The sequence below is a fragment of the Echinops telfairi genome, unplaced genomic scaffold, assembly GCF_000313985.2.
Source record: "Echinops telfairi isolate 266 unplaced genomic scaffold, ASM31398v2 ScPeMD7_18;HRSCAF=68, whole genome shotgun sequence".
NCBI lineage: Eukaryota > Metazoa > Chordata > Mammalia > Afrosoricida > Tenrecidae > Echinops > Echinops telfairi.
The window spans coordinates 1,662,084-1,679,761 of NW_022103915.1; the positions used below are offsets into that span (position 1 = coordinate 1,662,084).

The following is a 17,678-nucleotide window of genomic DNA, read 5'->3' on the forward strand; positions in this document are numbered from 1 at the left end:
CACCAGGTGGAGTCAGGTGTGACTGCGGAGGGTGACGGTGACATGAGCATATTGGCTTCTAGAGGCACACAGATGGGGCTGCAAACGCCCCTGGGGCCTGCTGAGGTCTCAGCCATGCTAACCCACGCTCTCGGCACCAGTACAGAATCTGCGTCCACTCGGGCACGGCTCCCAGATGATGTCCTTTGTGCTGTCAGGTGCCCTGGAGTTGTTCTGACCCACAGGGACCCAGCGTCCTCCTCAGTCGTTGCTGTGTTTGAGCTCCCTGTCTTGGCCTTGGGGTCAGTCTATCTTGTTGAGGCTCTTCCTCGACTTCAAACAGGATGGCCTCTCGCACGAGAGCAAACCCTCCGCTCCTCAGGGCGTCCTGGCTGCGGTCTCTCGCAGCACAGATTTGATTGTTCGTCTGCAGTCTACGGTGCCTTCAATATTTTTTTACCAGCACCGCCATCCTCCACCAGCCTTACCTATGCATTGTCTATCGGGGACAGGCTTCTTTCTGGATCAGACAGACTAGGAAGAAGGAAGCCCTTTGCTGGACAAGGTGGCCGTGGAAAACCTCAGGAACAGCGTGGACCACTGTCTGACCCAGAAGATGAGCCCCGCAGGGTGGAGGGCACTCAAACACGAGTAGGGACAGCTGTCTCCTCAGAGCCCGGCTGACCTAACACGGAGGATGAAGCAAAGCCCAGGACTCAGAGACAGCCACTGGACAGTCTTTCCCGTGTAATCTGATGAGCTAGCATTCATTGCATAACTCAAGTTCCAATTTGCTTCCTTAATTCTAATGCACTCTAAGTTAAAAGGAAAGCAATGTTTAATTATAAATTTTCATATCATCACGAAGTGATATTTCACAGTATACAAAAATAACCATTTTCATCTAATTAGAAGCAGATTTCTTAAGCTGATCCTGCAAAACCTGTAAATGCTCCCCCTCGGCTTTCACGGGCCTCTATCTGCCTGGTTCGCCCCTGCTCCACAGTCGCAGGGGTGACTGCTGGGAATGAAGGTTCTCGCCCTGCTCGGTCTGCCCCTTGATGACCTTTAATGCCCTTGCCCAGAGGACGGTCCACTCTGCTTCACACACTCAGATCGGTCACTTTTAGGAGGAAGTCCCACACCACACCCACCACTCCGAGTTTTCCTGAACTAGGACCCTCCAGAAACCACAAGGCTTGCCCTCCAGCTCCACCATCATCGCCACAATGCTGGGACACTGCTGGTCTGCTGGGCACTCAAGCACCAGCTGACTGGTCGGAAACAGCCAGCACCCACCAGGCCCGCCTCTTCTCAGACAAGTTCCTCACAAAGGGAACCCATAATGACACCCTGAGCACAGCAGCAGTGCCCCCACCCCCACCCCCCGCCTGCCTCCAAGCCGGTCTGAGCTCTGTCTCACCATTAGCCTGGGGCTTTGAGGACGCCAGGGCGTGCTGTGTGTCAAGCTCTTCCATGGCCTCACTCATCAGCTCTCGGAGGATTTGCTGCTCAGCTTCAGGGAGCACGGGGCCATGGGAGGATGGCTGTCCGCTGGGGTCTGCCTGCAACCAAAGAGCAGAAGTCAACGCAGTAAGGTGCGCACTAAGGCTGTGTGCCAGCTTGATCGTGCCAGGCTCCTTGGTGGGTTGACAGAGACCTAGTAAGTGACCGCCCAACGCTGTGACCCGCCCACAGTGTAATGACCTCCAGAAGAGAACTGCTGTGAGCCGCCAGCCAGGTGTAAGAAGATTAGTGGTGGATGGAACACGCTTACTTGGGCCACAGCCCCGATACAATCAAGTGAAAGGATGTGTTTTGTGTGTGTGTGTGTGTGTGTGTGTGTGTGTGTGTGTGTGTCCGGCTTCTGAAAAGCTGACTTGCTTTTTGTTGAGCCTGCATTGTGCTTCTTGACTCCTCCACCTCTAGTTCTTCGACTTGTGTCAATGGCCAGCCTGCCTGCCAGATTGTCTGCCGATCCTGAGAGTTGACAGTGGCCTGCCATCTGACCTGCCACCCTTGGATTCATTCACCTCTGCAGCCACTGGCCTGTTGTCTCCCTGCCAGTCTTGGGTTCATCAGCCTCCACAGCTACTCGAGTGGGGAGAAGCCTCCAGCCTGCCCGCCCGCTGGCTCCCAGAGTTGGAACGTGCCTGCTTTTACAACTATGTGATACAAATGTCTTTCTCTAAAGTGGTGGTTTCTCAACCTTCCTAATACCGTGACCCTTTAATACAGTTCCTCCTGTTGTGGAGATCCTCCAACCATAAAATTATTTTCATTGCTACTTCATAACCAATTTTGGTCCTATTATCAATTGGGCGACCCCTGTGAAGGGGTCGTGACCCACAGGTTGAGAACTGCTGCTCTAAGGCCATCTGTAGCTTCACTAGATTTGCTTCTTTAGACATCAAGCCTGAGACAAGGGCCCACAGTGCACATTCACTGTCCCTAGAAACAGGCTCCAATGCAGGAACATGTCAGAACAGGGACAGACCAATCCTTCCACATGCTGCTTACCAGCTGTCACTCTGCCACTCAAGTTTTCAGTACTATTATCACCCTTGATAATTAGCGGACAAGATACACAAATGTGTTGTCAGCTCAAAGACAAGTCAGAAAGATGGGTAAGAAGCTAATGTGGGGAGGGAGTGAACGGCCTATGTTTGGATGGCTCAGAGCTGACCCCCAGAGCCACAGCTGATTCAGGGCAGGGCCTCACCTCAGGACAGGGCCCTTACCCAGGGCAAGAAGGAGGGAAGGGGACGGTGCTCCCTGGGGCTTCACGCCAGTGCCAGCACAGCCTCTCATTCATGATACGTGGGTCCATGAACTTGAGAGCCTGCTTTGAATTTAAACATCCAATCTCCAAGGGGTTGCTTTCGATAAACTAACAAAACGGAGAATTTCTTTAACAGAGAACAAGCAGGAGCGAGGGGGTGTCCCACCACCTCATTATCAGTAAGAACTCAGTAGGGACCAAGCACTACACACCATCCTGAACCCAGAGGGCCCCTGCCCAGCAGCGCCTCACAAGAGCACAGGGTCAAAGGGACCACGAACCTGGATGATAACAAAACACGTGAAACTCAAATGCACGGCCGAGTCTGGACCCCAAAGTGCAGAGACTTTGGGCATAAAAAGCACTGAACTGGGAACCAATACAATGTTAGCTAATCTTGGGGAGATCCCCTAAATCTTCTGGGTCCTCATTTATTTCTCTGTCAAACAGATACTCATCCGTGACTCTGTTCTCAAGGAAGTTAACAGAGATGAACCCTAAGGCAGTGTGCTGAAAAGGGGAGGTGTGTGAGATCAAAGGACGATGTTGTGGAGTCTGTTCCAAATCACAGCAACCCAACACACCACAGAATGCAACACTGCCGTGCCATCCCCACAAGGACTGCTGCCTTCGAGCCACTGTGTCCATCAATCTCCTGGAGGGGGCCTCCTCTTCTTCGTAGACCCTCATGATGTCCTTCAGCAGGGATTGGTCCCTCCTGATCACATGCCAGCATGTGAGCGGAAGTCTGGATGGACACCCTCCCTTCTCAGGAACTTTTGCCTAGACTTCTTTCAAGACCGATGATGGAGCTCTGATCGGAACTGGGACTTTCAGTATCACCACCGAGATCATCATCTTCGGTCTTCCTCACTGACTGCTCCACTCATATACATGAGGCGAGTGCAGGCACCTTAGCCCGGGCCACAGAGAGACCTCAGAAGAGACGATGGCAGAAATAAGCCTTCCGGTCAGTAACAGGAGGGGCTGCAACGACTTTCTGGAAAAATTCCATTATCTTTTCATTCCAATTTTCTAAAAACTTTGTAAAGCCCCTCATATCTTCTCTTACTATGTGTACGTACAACTTGTATGTCACAGGCTCATAGATGACGCGTTCTCTGTCTCCCTGGAGGGCAGATGAAACAACTTAGAATCACCTGGCAGGAGGTAGCACCTGAGCCGAGTGGAAGCCGAGCTCTCAGAGAGCAGAGAGGGCGGCCCGCACAGCGCCCACCCAGGAACCTCGTTCCCAGAGGCTCACTCTCAGGGAGAGGGGGCAGTGGCCAGCTTTCCTGTTCTTTCCTCCACTGCCCCACGTTGCCCTGGGGGTGGGGTCGGGGGCGAGGTCTACGAGCTACCCCTACCTTGGCCTTTCTCCTCAGGGCTCCGGGCCTCACGCCTTCCTTGTGAGGTGCGTGCAAGTCCCCATAGCTGGCGATGTACTGGATGAGGTTCATCAGCGCGGCACACGAGTCCGAGCAGGTTCGGATGTGGACAACATCGCTGGAGCAGTGCAGCTGGAAGCGGGGTTCAGGCTGCATGGGGTGCGGAGGGAAGAAGGGAGCCATGGCATCCAGGGCACCCGTCCGTCACGGGAAACAAAGCCCACCCCCACCCCACCCCCGCTACCCGGACTTGTGCAGTGCTTCTATCAGAACCAAAATTAGGTGTGCAGAAAACTCAATTCTCTCAAAATGTTATCAAAACCACCCCTTTTACCCCAGAAACAAACACCTATTCATTGGATAACTTACGCGCTCTGCCTCCGAGTCCGGCTTCGCAGTCGTGATGGTTAGCTGTAGAAGGCCCATGTCCAGCACGCGGACGTAATCTAAAACGCACCACAGGCCCATCAGGCTCCTTGTCCAGTTAACAACTCGCAACACAAACCTGTGAACAACTCACTGGTGATACCACGACAGAATGCAGAGGAAAATTAGTTTCTTCCTGCAAAACTGCTCCCATTCACTTTATTTTAGTGAGAAGAAAAATGCTGCCTTTTGTAAAAGAAGTGCTTAGAGTCTATATCATGCCACTGACCTTTTAAGAACATTACAGATGGACATTTCCTAACAGCCCTACTTCACTGGAATTACATCAAATTATAAAGCTTTTAACATGACCAGAGCATGTACAGGGGTACAGATAAGAGCTGGAAACACAAGGAATCCAGGACAGATAAACCCCTCAAGACCACTAATGAGAGTAGTGATACCAGGAGGGTAAGGGGAAGGTGGGAGGAGAAAAACGGAACTGATCACAATGATCTACATGTGACCGCCTCCCTGGGGGACAGACAACAGAAAAGTGGGTGAAGGGAGACATCGGTCAGTGTCAGACATGACAAAAAATAATAACAATTTATAAATGATCAAGAGTTCATGAGAGAGGGAGGGAGGGTGGGGGGAAATGAGCTGCTACCAAGGGCTCAAGTAGAAAGAAAATGTTTTGAAAATGATGATGGAAACATATGTACAAATGTGCTTGACACAATGTATGTATTGTGATAAGAGCTATAAGAGCCCCCAATACAATGATAAAATAAAAAGAACAGTTAAAAAAAAACTTTTAACATATTCTCTCTCTTTCTGCATCCAGGCACCCATGTGTTTCAGATCTTATCCCCCAGCGCTCACTCACCTCTATTCAGGTTGACAGCAACAGTGTTGCACTTGTCAGACAAATGCAAAGCTGTTTCATCCAGGATGATTCTGAGGAAAGAAGGAAACAACACTGACAATTCAAAACAAAAAGTCTGATCCTGCTACATGCTTGTGAGGACTGTCGGGCCACATGGGATTTCTGACTTATGCTTGTGAGGACTGTCGGGTCACATGGGATTTCTGACGTATACTTGTGAGGACTGTCGGGTCACATGGGATTTCTGACGTATACTTGTGAGGACTGTCGGGCCACATGGGATTTCTGACTTATGCTTGTGAGGACTGTCGGGCCACATGGGATTTCTGACTGAGACGTGCCACTGAACATTCCGCTGCAGCTCACTGTGCGCCAGGGGATAAACAGTAACAAAATACCACCCCCATAGGCACAGCACTGATGCCGACCACAGCCACATCACCTACAGAACGGGGTGGAACTGTTCAGGACTGCAGCTTTCTCTTTACGGGAGAAGAAAAGCCCTGTCTTTCTTCTGAGGAGTGGCTGCTTGTTTCAAACTGCTGACCTTGCAGTTAGCAGCCCAAAGTCTGACCCCTGTGCCTGCCACCAGGGCTCCTGACTGCAAGACAGGGAGGCTTCAATGGGGCAAACAGTGAGATTAAACCATCCACTCAAATGAATTCCACATTTTTGGCAGTGTTTTCTTTTTTAATAGATGCTAACGTTTATGAGACTTTCTCTACAGGAGAAAGATTTACAGCCTTGGAGAAAGCAGGCCTACCGGGCCCTGCAGGGTCGCCTGGCTTATGATAGAAAGCGTTGACTTAACCAAGAACCCAGACTTGAAGGGCACTGCTGGCTTGGGGAGTCACTGAAGAGTGGGGGAGGGGAGGGGCCGGCAGGTACCTGAGCGTGGACGCCGACTTATCCAGGGAGACGCTGCTGGAGATACTGAACGTCTCTACGGTGAGAAGACAGCGGACTGGCAAGTAGAGAGGCCTGGAAGGAGGGAGGGAGTGAGCCACATGGGCAGGCACTCGCTCACTGTCAGAGCTGAGTACAAGGAGAACCAGCAACCCCCCACCGGCTCGCCCACCTGTAGTCTAGGGCACAGCTCCAGAGGTGAACGTGGAACGTTGTCAGCGACGTCGGGGGGCTATACCCTAACACGGGCTCATCAGCGGTGTTCAGGAAGTGCAGCATCTGGGAGCAAGGGGAGGGAACGGCTTGCACAGGGCAACCTCCAAACACCGAGGTGGGGTCACGGCGACTGAGGTAGGGCTGCTTCACGTGTGCACCCCGAGCTCGGCCTTGCACGTCCCAGGAGGCCAGGGGAGATCTCCTCAGGCCAGCCCGTGGCCACACCAGCCAGGTGTCCTAGCCCTTAAGTCAGCGGTTCTCCACCTTCCTAATGCCACGATCCTGGAATACAGCTCCTCATGTGGTGGTGACCTCCAACCATAAAATTACTTTCGTTGCCACTTGATAACTAAGTTTGCTACTGCTATGAATAGTAATATAAATATCTGATATGCAGGATGCATTTTCATTGTTACAAATTTTGAGCATAATTAAAGCATCATCATTCATCACAAACAATATGTAATTATATATTCTGAAATATTTATTTCTAATGACAAATAAATGAAATTTTGTCTTGAAGCACGGTGTAGCACGGGTAACAGTCTTTGCACTGGGTACTAGTATGTGAGCCCGGAGACAGAATGGAGCAGCGTCTTGGTTCCTAAGACCATGAGAATATGTGTTTTCTGATGGTCTTAGATGATCCCTGTGAAAGGGTCGCGACCCACAGGTTGAGAACTGCTGCTTTAAGTTTTAGAATCACTGGTTATTTTTCCAGCACAATGGAGAACTTCCTCTTTATAAGGAACGTGGGAAAGAAACGTAGCATGCCAGTCTTTGCTCTTACAGAAATAAAAGTTAGGACTTCTGACCCCAAATTCCCTCTGGAACACGGCCAACTGCATCTCACTAACATCAGAGTCCCTAAAATGGAAACGGGCTGTAAAGCAGGGCCACACGTTTGGCCAGGCTCGATCCGGCATTTGGAGAGCAGAGGCCACCACCACATGGCTCCTGCTCCTCCAGGCCAGGCGACGAGGCAGGTCCTGGGCGCAGTGACATAGAGACCAAGTCTGGTGAAGCTCCTCAGGTACAAGTACAACCAAACTCCTCCTGGGACTGATTCCTATCTTGGAAACAGGGTCGTGGCTTCATGAGACACCCAGTGAACTGGACTGTTACTAGGTGTTGTGCTTCTGGATCATTGCCTACGTAGTGTTTAGGTGTTGAAAGTTTCCAAGTGGCCACCCAAGGGAAGAGAATGCCGTGATAGAAGGGTGGGGGTCAGAACAGGAGGCCCATACGGATGCCCGCTAATCAGTACCATGGACCGCAGCCTCTTATCAGTTCTTATCATGAAGCCAGCTGGCGATCTCACCTGTTCGTGCCAGCTCAGCCCCGTGGGCAGCATCCGGTGCTGAAGCGTGGCTCCCTTCAGTCCCACCGCAATGAGAAACTCCTGCGGGACAATACAGCATCATGGGGCTCCCCGCTGTGCTCACCCCCCGCCGAGTTATGCCCCCCACTGCTGTGCTCACCCCCCAGTTATATCTCATCCCCGCTGTGCGTAACACCCCCCCCCAGAGTTACAGGGGCCCCCTGCTGTGCTCACTGCCAGAGTCATGACCCTCCCCCTGCCCCCCCCCCCCTCCCGCTGTGCTCACCCCCCAGACCCTCTGAACTGGGAACCCTGTCCACGAGCAGGTACAAAAGCCGCAGCGCAAACCTTGGTGTTGGATTCAGACTTGTCTGCCACGATTTCCACGGCCACTGAGAGCATGTTCAGGCCGTCTCCGCCAAGGCCGTCAGGAGCTGCCCGGCCGAGGCCATCTTCCTCCGAGGGGTAGATAGTGGGCTCCAGCCAGTGTGGGCGGGTGGCACTGGGTAGTCTTGTCTCGGTGAGAGGGGTCACTCCATCCACCAGGCCTAGAGGACAACACGCTCATCATTCCAACAGAAACCCAGGAACTGAGGAAACGTAAAATTCATCTTAGAGGCATCATGGCCATGAGCCTTGGAGCCCCCGCCCAGGGGCCGACTCAGCTCGGCAGACTGTGCCCAACTTCAACACACACAGCCCCGGCCTGAAGAGCCGGCCACGGGCATCCTAGCAGGAGGGTGGCCTGCATCTGGAGTGCATGAGTATGCACGGGGAGCACTGGCAGACCAGCTCTGAAGCGAGAACCAGGGTGGGAGCGAGAAGAGGGCTGTGAAGGCGGAATGTAGCCTGTGTTACGCAGGAGCCACGTGTAACGGGGTCTTGGAAATGCTCATCACCCAGTGATGGCCGTGTCTGAGTACAGTGGGTGCCACTTAGGCCCTAGTGACCGCACGGCCTTGATCTCTCTTATGTAGGACGTCCTTGGGCAGCCCAGTGCAGGCTCAGCAAAGGGTCTGGAGTTCCTGTGGGGAACGAGTTGTCTGGCGGGGCTCTCTCTCCAGGGAATGCTCAGAAAAGAAGACTGCACGGCCACTATCAAAGTTGACAAGCCTAGCCTTGTGGTGGGTCCGAGCACCTCACAGGGAGCTACTGGTAACAGCAGGGCAGTGAGCCTCTGGGCCCAGGGCCCTCCCTACCTTTGTGGTACAGGCTGAAGCTGCTGGCCTGCAGGCAGATGCAGTGCTTGTCATCGAAACCCTCATATCTCGTCACGCAGAAGAAGGAGCCGCTGGTGAAGTCCAACCAGAACTCACCGTGCTGGTCTGCCCGCACCTTGCTGTCACAGTTGCCTGGCTAAGAGAGTTGTCAGGACAGCGTCAGAATCCACGTCACCGCCTCCAGCCAGACAGAGCTTAGGAAACTCTCCCTGAGCACAGCGGGGTCCCTGGCTGCTGAAATGCCCACACAGCGGTGGGTGGCAGGAGGCAGGACCAACGCCATGCCATTGGCCGCTCTGTGCTCCCTGCCCCACGGCTCCACTCCTGGCTCTCTGCCGTGGGCAAACACCCACCGGAGGCCCAGCCCACCCCAGTCTCTGGGCGACGTGGGTGCCACCTTCCCAGAGTGCTGCCACCACAGGCGTCAACCCTCGCTGAAGCCACGGCCAGCTGGCTGCAGACACGTGAGGGTGTGTGTGTGAGTGTTCAAACACCAACCCACCGCACCAGCACTGAGTCACCCGACACGGCAGCCCTATCCAGGCTTTCCAAGTCTTTAAGATCACAATGGGTCAGACAGCCCGCGCTCTCTTCCTCAGAGAGGCTGGAGGGTTGGACTGCTGACCCTCACCCCCCGCCCCACCAGGGACAGCAGCATGGACTTGAAGGCCTCACCTGGACCTCGGTGAACAGGGACACCAGCCCGCGGTTGACGCTGAGCAGCAGGGAGAGGACGCTCTGCGAGCTCCTGTTGGGCGGGTCGGGCCGCTTCCTCCTGCGGGAGCGGTGGCCGGGATCCGTGGTGGGGAAGTGCTGCAGCGCCTCCTCCTCAGACCCGCTGTCCTCATCTAGGGGAGCACAGTGTTCTCACTCATCCAGAAGCCCTGAGTTTCTACCAAGAACTGGGCAGGGCGAGGCTTCAAGGGTTTAGATTCTCAATACACAAAGTGGGCTGACCCTTAGCACTGACCACGAGCCAGGATAAGGCAAAGCGACAGACGGAAAGACTGCCAGAGAAACCCTTTGAAACGCACAGCAGAGGGCTGGGCTGCTTTGGGTACTGACCCAGCAGGCCGCCCTGTGCAGAGCAGGAGGAAAACACCTTACCGTAGTGCACTGCAGATCTGAATGGACTGAAACTGTCTTTGCTGAAGGTATTAATCAGCTGACTGGCCACCGAGAGCCCAAAACCATAGGAGATATTTTCAAAGGTCTCCACTGGGGAGGGGGCAGTCGGCTCCCACAGGAGGAGGTCATTGAAGACCCTGCAGAGAAGGAGCTGATCAGGGAACCGGCTGCTCCGGCCCCCGAGGCAAAGGTAATCCCCTCACCCCCATCCCCTCAAGAGACCACGGGGATGCCATGTTTGTTCTTTGAGAAGGGCTCTTTGGTTCCATGGGTGTGTATGAGTGTGTGTGTGTGTCGTGGCACAGCAGGCATCGGCGGAGACTGGGGCTGAGTTACAGATGCCAGGTTATGCACTCGCTCCAGGGACAGACACACTCACTCTGCACCGGGCCTGTGAGGAAGCAGAGGCTGCCCTGTGTCAGAGCCGAACCCTTGGGGCCTGTCCACTGTCCAGGCGGGGTCACCGCTCAGGTTCACACACTCCCCATCTCTGGGCTCTCTGCCCAATCTCTCTTCCTTGGGAGACACCCGAGTGGGGGCTAAGGAACAGCAGATCCTTCTCAGCTAGTGAAGGTAGCCAAGCCGTTGCCAAGGACCAAGGGGGCAGTGGATGTCACAGCTGGACGACCACCAGCACGGCTCGTCTTCGTCCCCATCAGTTGTCCCTCCTCCCTCCTCCCCTGGGCCCGGACCTCTCAACCGGCAACTGGCTCTCTCAAAGGCTCTGGTCAGAACTGGATGGGTGGCACACCCTTCCCAAGGGGCCACACCTTCCAGTCCCAGCAGCTCCTTTTCCTTGCCCTCCCCAGACTGCACCCGTGTCTCCAGGGGCACCCAGGGCTGCCAGGGCACAGGCTCAGAAGAAGCTAAGCACGTGCTGGGAAGGACGTCACCCTGCCCTCCTTGTGAGGAGCCACGGGGTTACAAGTGACGACCTGGAGTGCCCATGGAGGCGACACTCACTCCATCCCAGGAAGTAAGGGCACACGGTGCCCCCACCCACCAGGGGCTGGGCAGTGTCTGCCTGCCTCACACAGCAGTTTTAGGGCTGTTGTCAGCACCTGGAGATGGAACTGAGGGCCCTGGAAGAGGGGTAGGCAGGGCGGCCAGCAGCCCGTCAGTCCCACTCAGACAGGTGCCTGCTCACCTGTTGTAGAGCTTCTCGTAAAATCCCTTGCTGGGCAGCGTCAGGCTGACGCTGGGAAGCGTGAGCTCCAGCACATACTGAGAGCTGCTGATGGCTTTATCCTGAAACTCGACCATTTCCACGGGATCCCCCGGCATCACCATCTACAACAGAAACATTCAGGGAAGTTGGGCCGGCCAGGGTCCCAGCGGTAGCGGCTGCAGCGTCTCCCCTACTCGGGAGGTCAGTGAAGGAGTGAAGCAGCTCTCCAGCTGCGCCAGGCCCGCCAGGAGCCACTGTCTCGGGCCGCAAGCAGACTGAGGGACAGGGACCCTCTGCTGCCGGGCGGCAGGGGCGGCACCAGGCTCCCCGGGGGCCTGACCTGCTCGTTCTCGAACATGACTCTGCGAGAGGAGAACGGGGACGGGGCTGGTCTCCGGAGGTCACACACGTCCTTCAGGGAGTGGGCTCCGCCATCCTCTTCCTCCGGGAAGGGGCCCTCATGGTCCCCCTCGTCCTCCTCCTCGGCAGCTGCGAGGCGCTCCAGGATGGAGTGCAGGGCCGGGGGGTTGAGCTTCAGGACAATCCTGGGGACACAGGCGGCCAGCGCTCAGCGCACAGGCCAGGCGTGAACCACGGCAGGCAGGCAGGCAGGCAGGGGCATCGGTGGGACGGGAAAGACATAGTCCATCTCAAACACGTGAACATTTTATTCCTGGCTGACTGAAACTCAGACCTTTTCGGGGCAAGGGGTTTTTAAACAAAGTCATTAGCAGCCAGGGAAATTTCAAAGGAGTCTCTTGTTCCTCCAGTGTCCCGCCGCCACACAGTCTGCCCTGTGACGACAGACTGTGTGCACCTGGGACCCAGCCACTTAAAAAAGCCAAGCACAATGAGGGGTCTGAGCAGGGGGCACGGCAGGCTGTCCTGGCAGGAAGGCCCGTGGCTGGGCACCGTGCCTGCCCCCAGGTACTCACCGCGGCCAGTCAAAGTCGTCGGAGGAGGCGGTGTCTCCATCCACTCCACTAGACACGTGGAAAAACTTGACCGAGGGGGCTCCTTTGTCCTCCTGGAAGGAGCCTGAGGGAACACAGCTGTTAGGGAAGTCTGCTCGCCCCCTGCCTGCGCTGAGTCACCTCCGACTCATGTCACAGGGCAACCTCGAAGCTGCCCGTCCGTCCGATAGCACACCGCCTCCTCTTCCTTCCACAGGGTGACCAGTGGGTTTGAACCCCCAGCTTCGTGGGAGCAGCCAGACCCTCCCTCTACAATCAGGCACCTCACTAGCATCGATTCCTAGGGGTTTCTACATTGACCCTCTTTCATGTAGACAAGTGAGGGTGAATTGAGTAGGGGACAGATGGAGGCGGGTCACTGACTCTAAAAGGCCTCTTCAGAAGCCCCGATAGGCACCGATACGGCTAACTGTCCAGAGATCCCGTGACGGTCAGCAGGAACACTGGCAGGGAGTCGGCGGCGTGTTCCCAGAGAGGGCTGAGGTGGTGGCCCAGCACAGTGGCCTTCCTAGGAGACACTGCACTGCGGTCTGTGGCTGGGCAGAGCTGACGCTGTTGTGACCTGGCTGACTCACAGGACCCGTGCACGGCAGAAGGGACTGCTGCCTGGTCCTGCACCGCCATCGCAGCCACTGGGTCCACCATCTTTTTCACTGTCCCTTCACTTTACCATGCATGAGGTCCTTCTCTGGGGACATCTGGTCTTTCCTGACAACATGCCCAAGAGAAGCCTTGCCATCCTAGCCTCGAACGGCAGTCCGGCTGTACAGCTTCCAAGAAGGATTGGTTTGTCCGTCTGAGAATCCGAGAGATGTTCAAACCCTTCGCCAGTTCCATAATTCAGAGGCATTGACACTTGCACGGTCTTCCTTCTGAGGTGTTCAACCTCCACGTACACAGGAGGCAATGGAAAAGAGCATGCACAGGCAGGCACACCGCACTCCCAAACGGCACGTCCTTGCGGTTCAACACCTGTGCGGCGGCAATGTGTCTTGAGGGCTCCTGACTGCTGCTTTTGTGAACACTGACTGCGGATGCAAGTAGGGCAAAATCCTCGAGAACTTCAATTTCCCCCCAGCTTGTAATCCTATTACCTGTTGGTCCAGTTGTGAGGATTTATTTGGGTCTTCCTTACGTTAAGTTGTGATCCACACTGAAGGCTGCACTCCACAATCTTCATCAGCAAGTGCTTCAAGCCCTCCTCACTTTCTGCAAGCAAGGCTGTGTCGTCTGTCTGTCTCAGGTTGTAATAAGGCTTCCTCTGACCCTGCTGCCCGCCTCCCTCCTCCTCTCGGATAATCTGCTCAGCACGCTCAGCGCACACGTTTCCTGACCTGAAACCCTGCGTGCCCCTGTTCTGCTTTGTGCATGTTCCCGTACAGGTCCTGCATGCGCACGACTATGCGCCCTGGCATTCCCCTTCTTCTCACTGCCACCCGTGGTCTGCCAGGGCCCACATGAAGAATGCTTTGTGCAGTCAGTGACACACAAGACTGCCTCTTGTCAGCAATGATATCCCTCGTGTCATGTCCTCAGCTGAAGCTGGCTTGAATTCCTGGCAACTTCCTAGCCATGTACTGCTGCAAACGTTGTTGGATGACCTTTAGCAAAATTGATGTCCACATGGTATTAGTAGCATTGGGCAGAAACTGAAGCATCTGGCCGAGACGCCTTCTTTAGGATGGTGACAAGATGCATCTCTGCCAGCTGGCTGACCAGGCCACCTACTTTCACACTGCTGGGCAGAGAACGTGTACTTCCAGTGCTTCATCAGGTTCGAAGCACCTCCATCAGTGGCGGCCACCAATTCCTAGCCTTGTTTTCCACCGAGGCCTCTGCGGGGTGCGACAGCAGGATGGAGGCATGCGTAGAAACAGCCCCCGTGACCCAGGGGCACACAGCGAGCACAGCTGACAGAGCCGTGCTCGATGAACTGTGGCCACCGGCCACCCAGTGGAAGGGCCGCGCGTCTGTAGTGAGCGGGAAAGGAGAGCCCAGCGACCTCTACAGGAGTCTCCGAGATATGCAACGAGCCGGCACCATGGCACAAGGCTGCCCGCTACGCAACCTAGACGAGCCAGCAGAGGGGCCAGAGTGGGACCTACATTCTGCTGGCACTTAGGGCACTGAGTGATCTTTGAAGACACGGCCCCCAGCCAATGGTGCCCACTGTGAAAGGAACAAGATCGTGTGTGATGCGCTGAACAAGGTCCTGGTGGTGCAGCAGGTTCTGTGCTGGCTGCAAACAGACGGTACGGGGCTTGTACCCGCCAGCTGCCCCCAGCAGAGACGAGGCTGTCTGCTCCTCACAGACTCAGGCTCAGGAAACGCATGGAGCAACAGCTCCACTGCCCTCCAAGGCCCGAGGGATAACCTTGGCCTTCAGCCTGCTGGTCAGGGGATCAAAGTGGACAGCAGCACGGAGGAAGGCAGGCTAAGGAAATAAAGCATTCCTCATGACTGGTCTCTGTTTAGGAAACCAGTTGCTACCATGGCCACCTGATGGCAGGGGAGTGGAACAGAGGTGCCTCTCCACCCTCTACCACTAGTCCTGTGATTTTACAAGGGAGGAGGCAGGTGCACCCCGCCATCTACAGCAGGGCCCCTCAGTGTGGCCCTTACCCAGGCCTGTCCAATCTTACCAACGAGTTCTCGAAAGGTGAGTTCCAATTTAATTTGTTCCGGGCTCGAGCCTCCAACAAACTCCGTCTTAAATTCCAGGTCTGTGACGGCCACGTGGAGAACCTCCTTCTGAAGGGACTTCTTAAACCAGGGCCCTCTCTCCTGGTCTGACCGGAGGTCAGGGATCGGGAAGCGCACAGAAAGGGCTAATGCTGGCGTGGTGACCTGGACTGACACCCGGCAATCTGCAGGGCTGTGGGAGTCATCTAGAAAGACTTCCGTGAAGGCCTTGTGCTGAAACATCAAGAACAGGCAAACTGTTACATGAATGACACTGCCAGTCAGCACTGTGCCAGCCGGTGTCCACCATCACAAGGCCGCTGAGGTGCCACGACTGCTCACGGGCTCTGGAATCCTATAACACAACCGAGACTGGCACCAGCCAGACCAGAGAGAGACGGACCCTCAGATAAAACCTGGAAACCCGCCAGGGAGAAGGGAGTCCGAGGGAAGGCGGGCAGGCATTCCAGGGCCTACCACGCTCCCGCCGGTGAGGAGTCAGGATGGTACCCTGCACCCCCAACGAGACGTGAGATGAAGCTGCCCACTGCCACGGCCCATCTTCACTGGACGACCCTCTAACTCAAGATCCAGGATGGGACCCACCCCAAACGCCTGCGCAACCCAAAGGCTCTGAGGATCAAATGTGTGGGTGCTGGGGACCCTAGAACACGTGCGAGCCGGGCAAAGCCTGTCTCTGCTTCTCTTTCAGGGGCCAGCTGGGTCTGGAAACGGTGACCACAGTTTACTCAGGTGGGGGCACTGCCATCCGCCGCCCACTCCCCGCCCCCACTGTGAGAGAGACCCATTCGCTCTCACACTGGACTCAGGGTTTTAACAAAAGCACTCTTTCTCTCCCCTTGTTGACTCCGCCTAAAACCTCATTTAAAGCAACGCCTCAGCTAGTGTGGTGGTGTGGCGGTCAAGCATGGGGCTGCTAATTGCAAAACCACTCCTCTGTCCCCATCAAGAGCTATGTCTCGGAAACCCCCAGGGCGATGCCCTGTCCTAGGCGGCACGTGAGCTGACATTGACTCATGGCACTGAGTTTGTTTGCTCTTCTGGTTTCATGATCTAGAATGGAGTAAGACCTGTGCATTGTTTCATGATTATAATAACGCTGCTTGCATGCTATCGTTAACTTATTAAGAGCATTAAAGCTCAGAGATTATTTGATACATCTGGACCCCCTTGTTGGAGGTACCGCTGCGTCGGTTTTTATTTCTCAGGACCCACGGCGACAGAGCAGAGCTGCCCCTTGGGGTCTCCTGCGACTGTGTCAGACTTGGTACGAGTCCAGCCTAAGGCTCCTTAGAAGGGATGATGCAGGACAGCGTCTCATGTCTCGGACATGTTGTCGGGAGGGACAGTTCCTGGAGAAGGATGGCGTGCTTGGTGAGGCAGAGGGTCAGGGAACAAGAAGAGCTCAAGGAAAGGGGCTGACCCAGTGGCTGCACAACAGACTCAGACAGCAGTGACTGGGAGGGCGGTTCAGGGCCAGGCAGGGTTTCCTTCTGTGGAGCACGTGGCTGCTGTGAGTTAGCACAGCAATGCTAATGACAATCTACAAGGGAGAAGACTACCAGGGTGTTCTCCCGCAGGGCCACGGGTGGGTTCCCATAGCCATCCTTTCCCACCTGCCCCAGGGCGGCAATGCTTACACCTCGGGACACGCTGGCATCAGGAGGGTCAGTGACGGCCGCTCCGACTTACCAGACTCGCATGCTTGCTGCAGGACGCGAGCATGTGAGGCACCATTGTGTCCATGGTGGGAAGCTTCTGTGGCTGGAGGAGGGAATTCAGCCTGTCCACCAGGCTGACGTCCAGCTCGCAAAAGATAGGGTGCAGCTTAATCTGCAGCTCTGCTTTCTGAGGAGCCAAGCCGAGCCTGGCTTGACCTCCCTTAAAAGCAGCAGGAGGGAAAATGGGCATGAAGTCAGCCTTCGAGCCACACCAGCCGTCCATTGCCCCCCAACGGGGTGCCCGCTGCCACGTACCTGGGGCCCTCTGCTCCCCGAGTGCTTGTAGTGAAGCTGCAGACACATGGCGGGGTGCGAGGCAGGCCCCTCGTGGGGGCGGGACACTAAGAGCTGGAGACAAAGAGGGGCGTGGGTGTGTGGGTCACTTCTGAACCAACAGTGGGGCCAACGTGGTCGTGGGGAAGCTTCCGGAAGTCACAGAAGTGGCCTGCGTTCTGGTGTCATCAGGCACGGGCACGCGACTCAGACATGCTCATCAACACCCGCCACACCCCGAGACTTGCCCGTCAGGCGAAGGCCAGGATCCAACCACGTGAACTGGTCGAGGAACCCATGGAAGGTCAAGTGACTAAATGGTGCCCAAGAGAGTGCTTTAAAAACAACGAGCCACCGTACAGGTGAACCACCAATGGCCGGTGCTGAGGGGCAGCACAGTGGCAGCAACCAGCCATGCCTGGCTTGGAGGAATCTCTCTAGAGCACACCTTCAGGAGAAGAGCGAGGCGAGGCGAGTGATGAAGGAAACGGGGGCGTTTCCCTTGAGGTAAACAGTGCTTGGCATGCAGCACACAGCCGGCAGCCCGGAACAGAGCTCTTCTGAGAGGAAGGCAACTTTGACCAGGCACCTGTCCCGTCACTCTGCTACGATGCACCACTTGGAGTGCCCCACCACCCACCTTG

The 17,678-nt window shown here is 55.5% G+C and overlaps 1 protein-coding gene across 2 annotated transcripts in view; it reads right to left on the minus strand.

Moving 5' to 3' along the window:
* The window catches only part of ATG2B (autophagy related 2B), a 62,737-nt gene that overhangs the window by 13,507 nt on the left and 31,552 nt on the right, over positions 1-17,678 (minus strand). For both annotated transcript variants that reach the window (XM_045287931.1, XM_004698809.2), the window contains exons 13-29: positions 17,017-17,109; positions 16,733-16,921; positions 14,980-15,253; positions 12,299-12,401; positions 11,704-11,908; positions 11,343-11,485; positions 10,175-10,332; positions 9,743-9,915; positions 9,047-9,203; positions 8,196-8,395; positions 7,848-7,928; positions 6,483-6,589; positions 6,293-6,385; positions 5,405-5,475; positions 4,519-4,595; positions 4,129-4,299; positions 1,403-1,544 (exon numbers count right to left, since the gene is read on the minus strand). In XM_045287931.1, the coding sequence (XP_045143866.1) occupies positions 1,403-1,544; positions 4,129-4,299; positions 4,519-4,595; positions 5,405-5,475; positions 6,293-6,385; positions 6,483-6,589; positions 7,848-7,928; positions 8,196-8,395; positions 9,047-9,203; positions 9,743-9,915; positions 10,175-10,332; positions 11,343-11,485; positions 11,704-11,908; positions 12,299-12,401; positions 14,980-15,253; positions 16,733-16,921; positions 17,017-17,109 (2,437 nt within the window). The remainder of the gene's footprint in view (positions 1-1,402; positions 1,545-4,128; positions 4,300-4,518; positions 4,596-5,404; positions 5,476-6,292; positions 6,386-6,482; positions 6,590-7,847; positions 7,929-8,195; positions 8,396-9,046; positions 9,204-9,742; positions 9,916-10,174; positions 10,333-11,342; positions 11,486-11,703; positions 11,909-12,298; positions 12,402-14,979; positions 15,254-16,732; positions 16,922-17,016; positions 17,110-17,678) is intronic.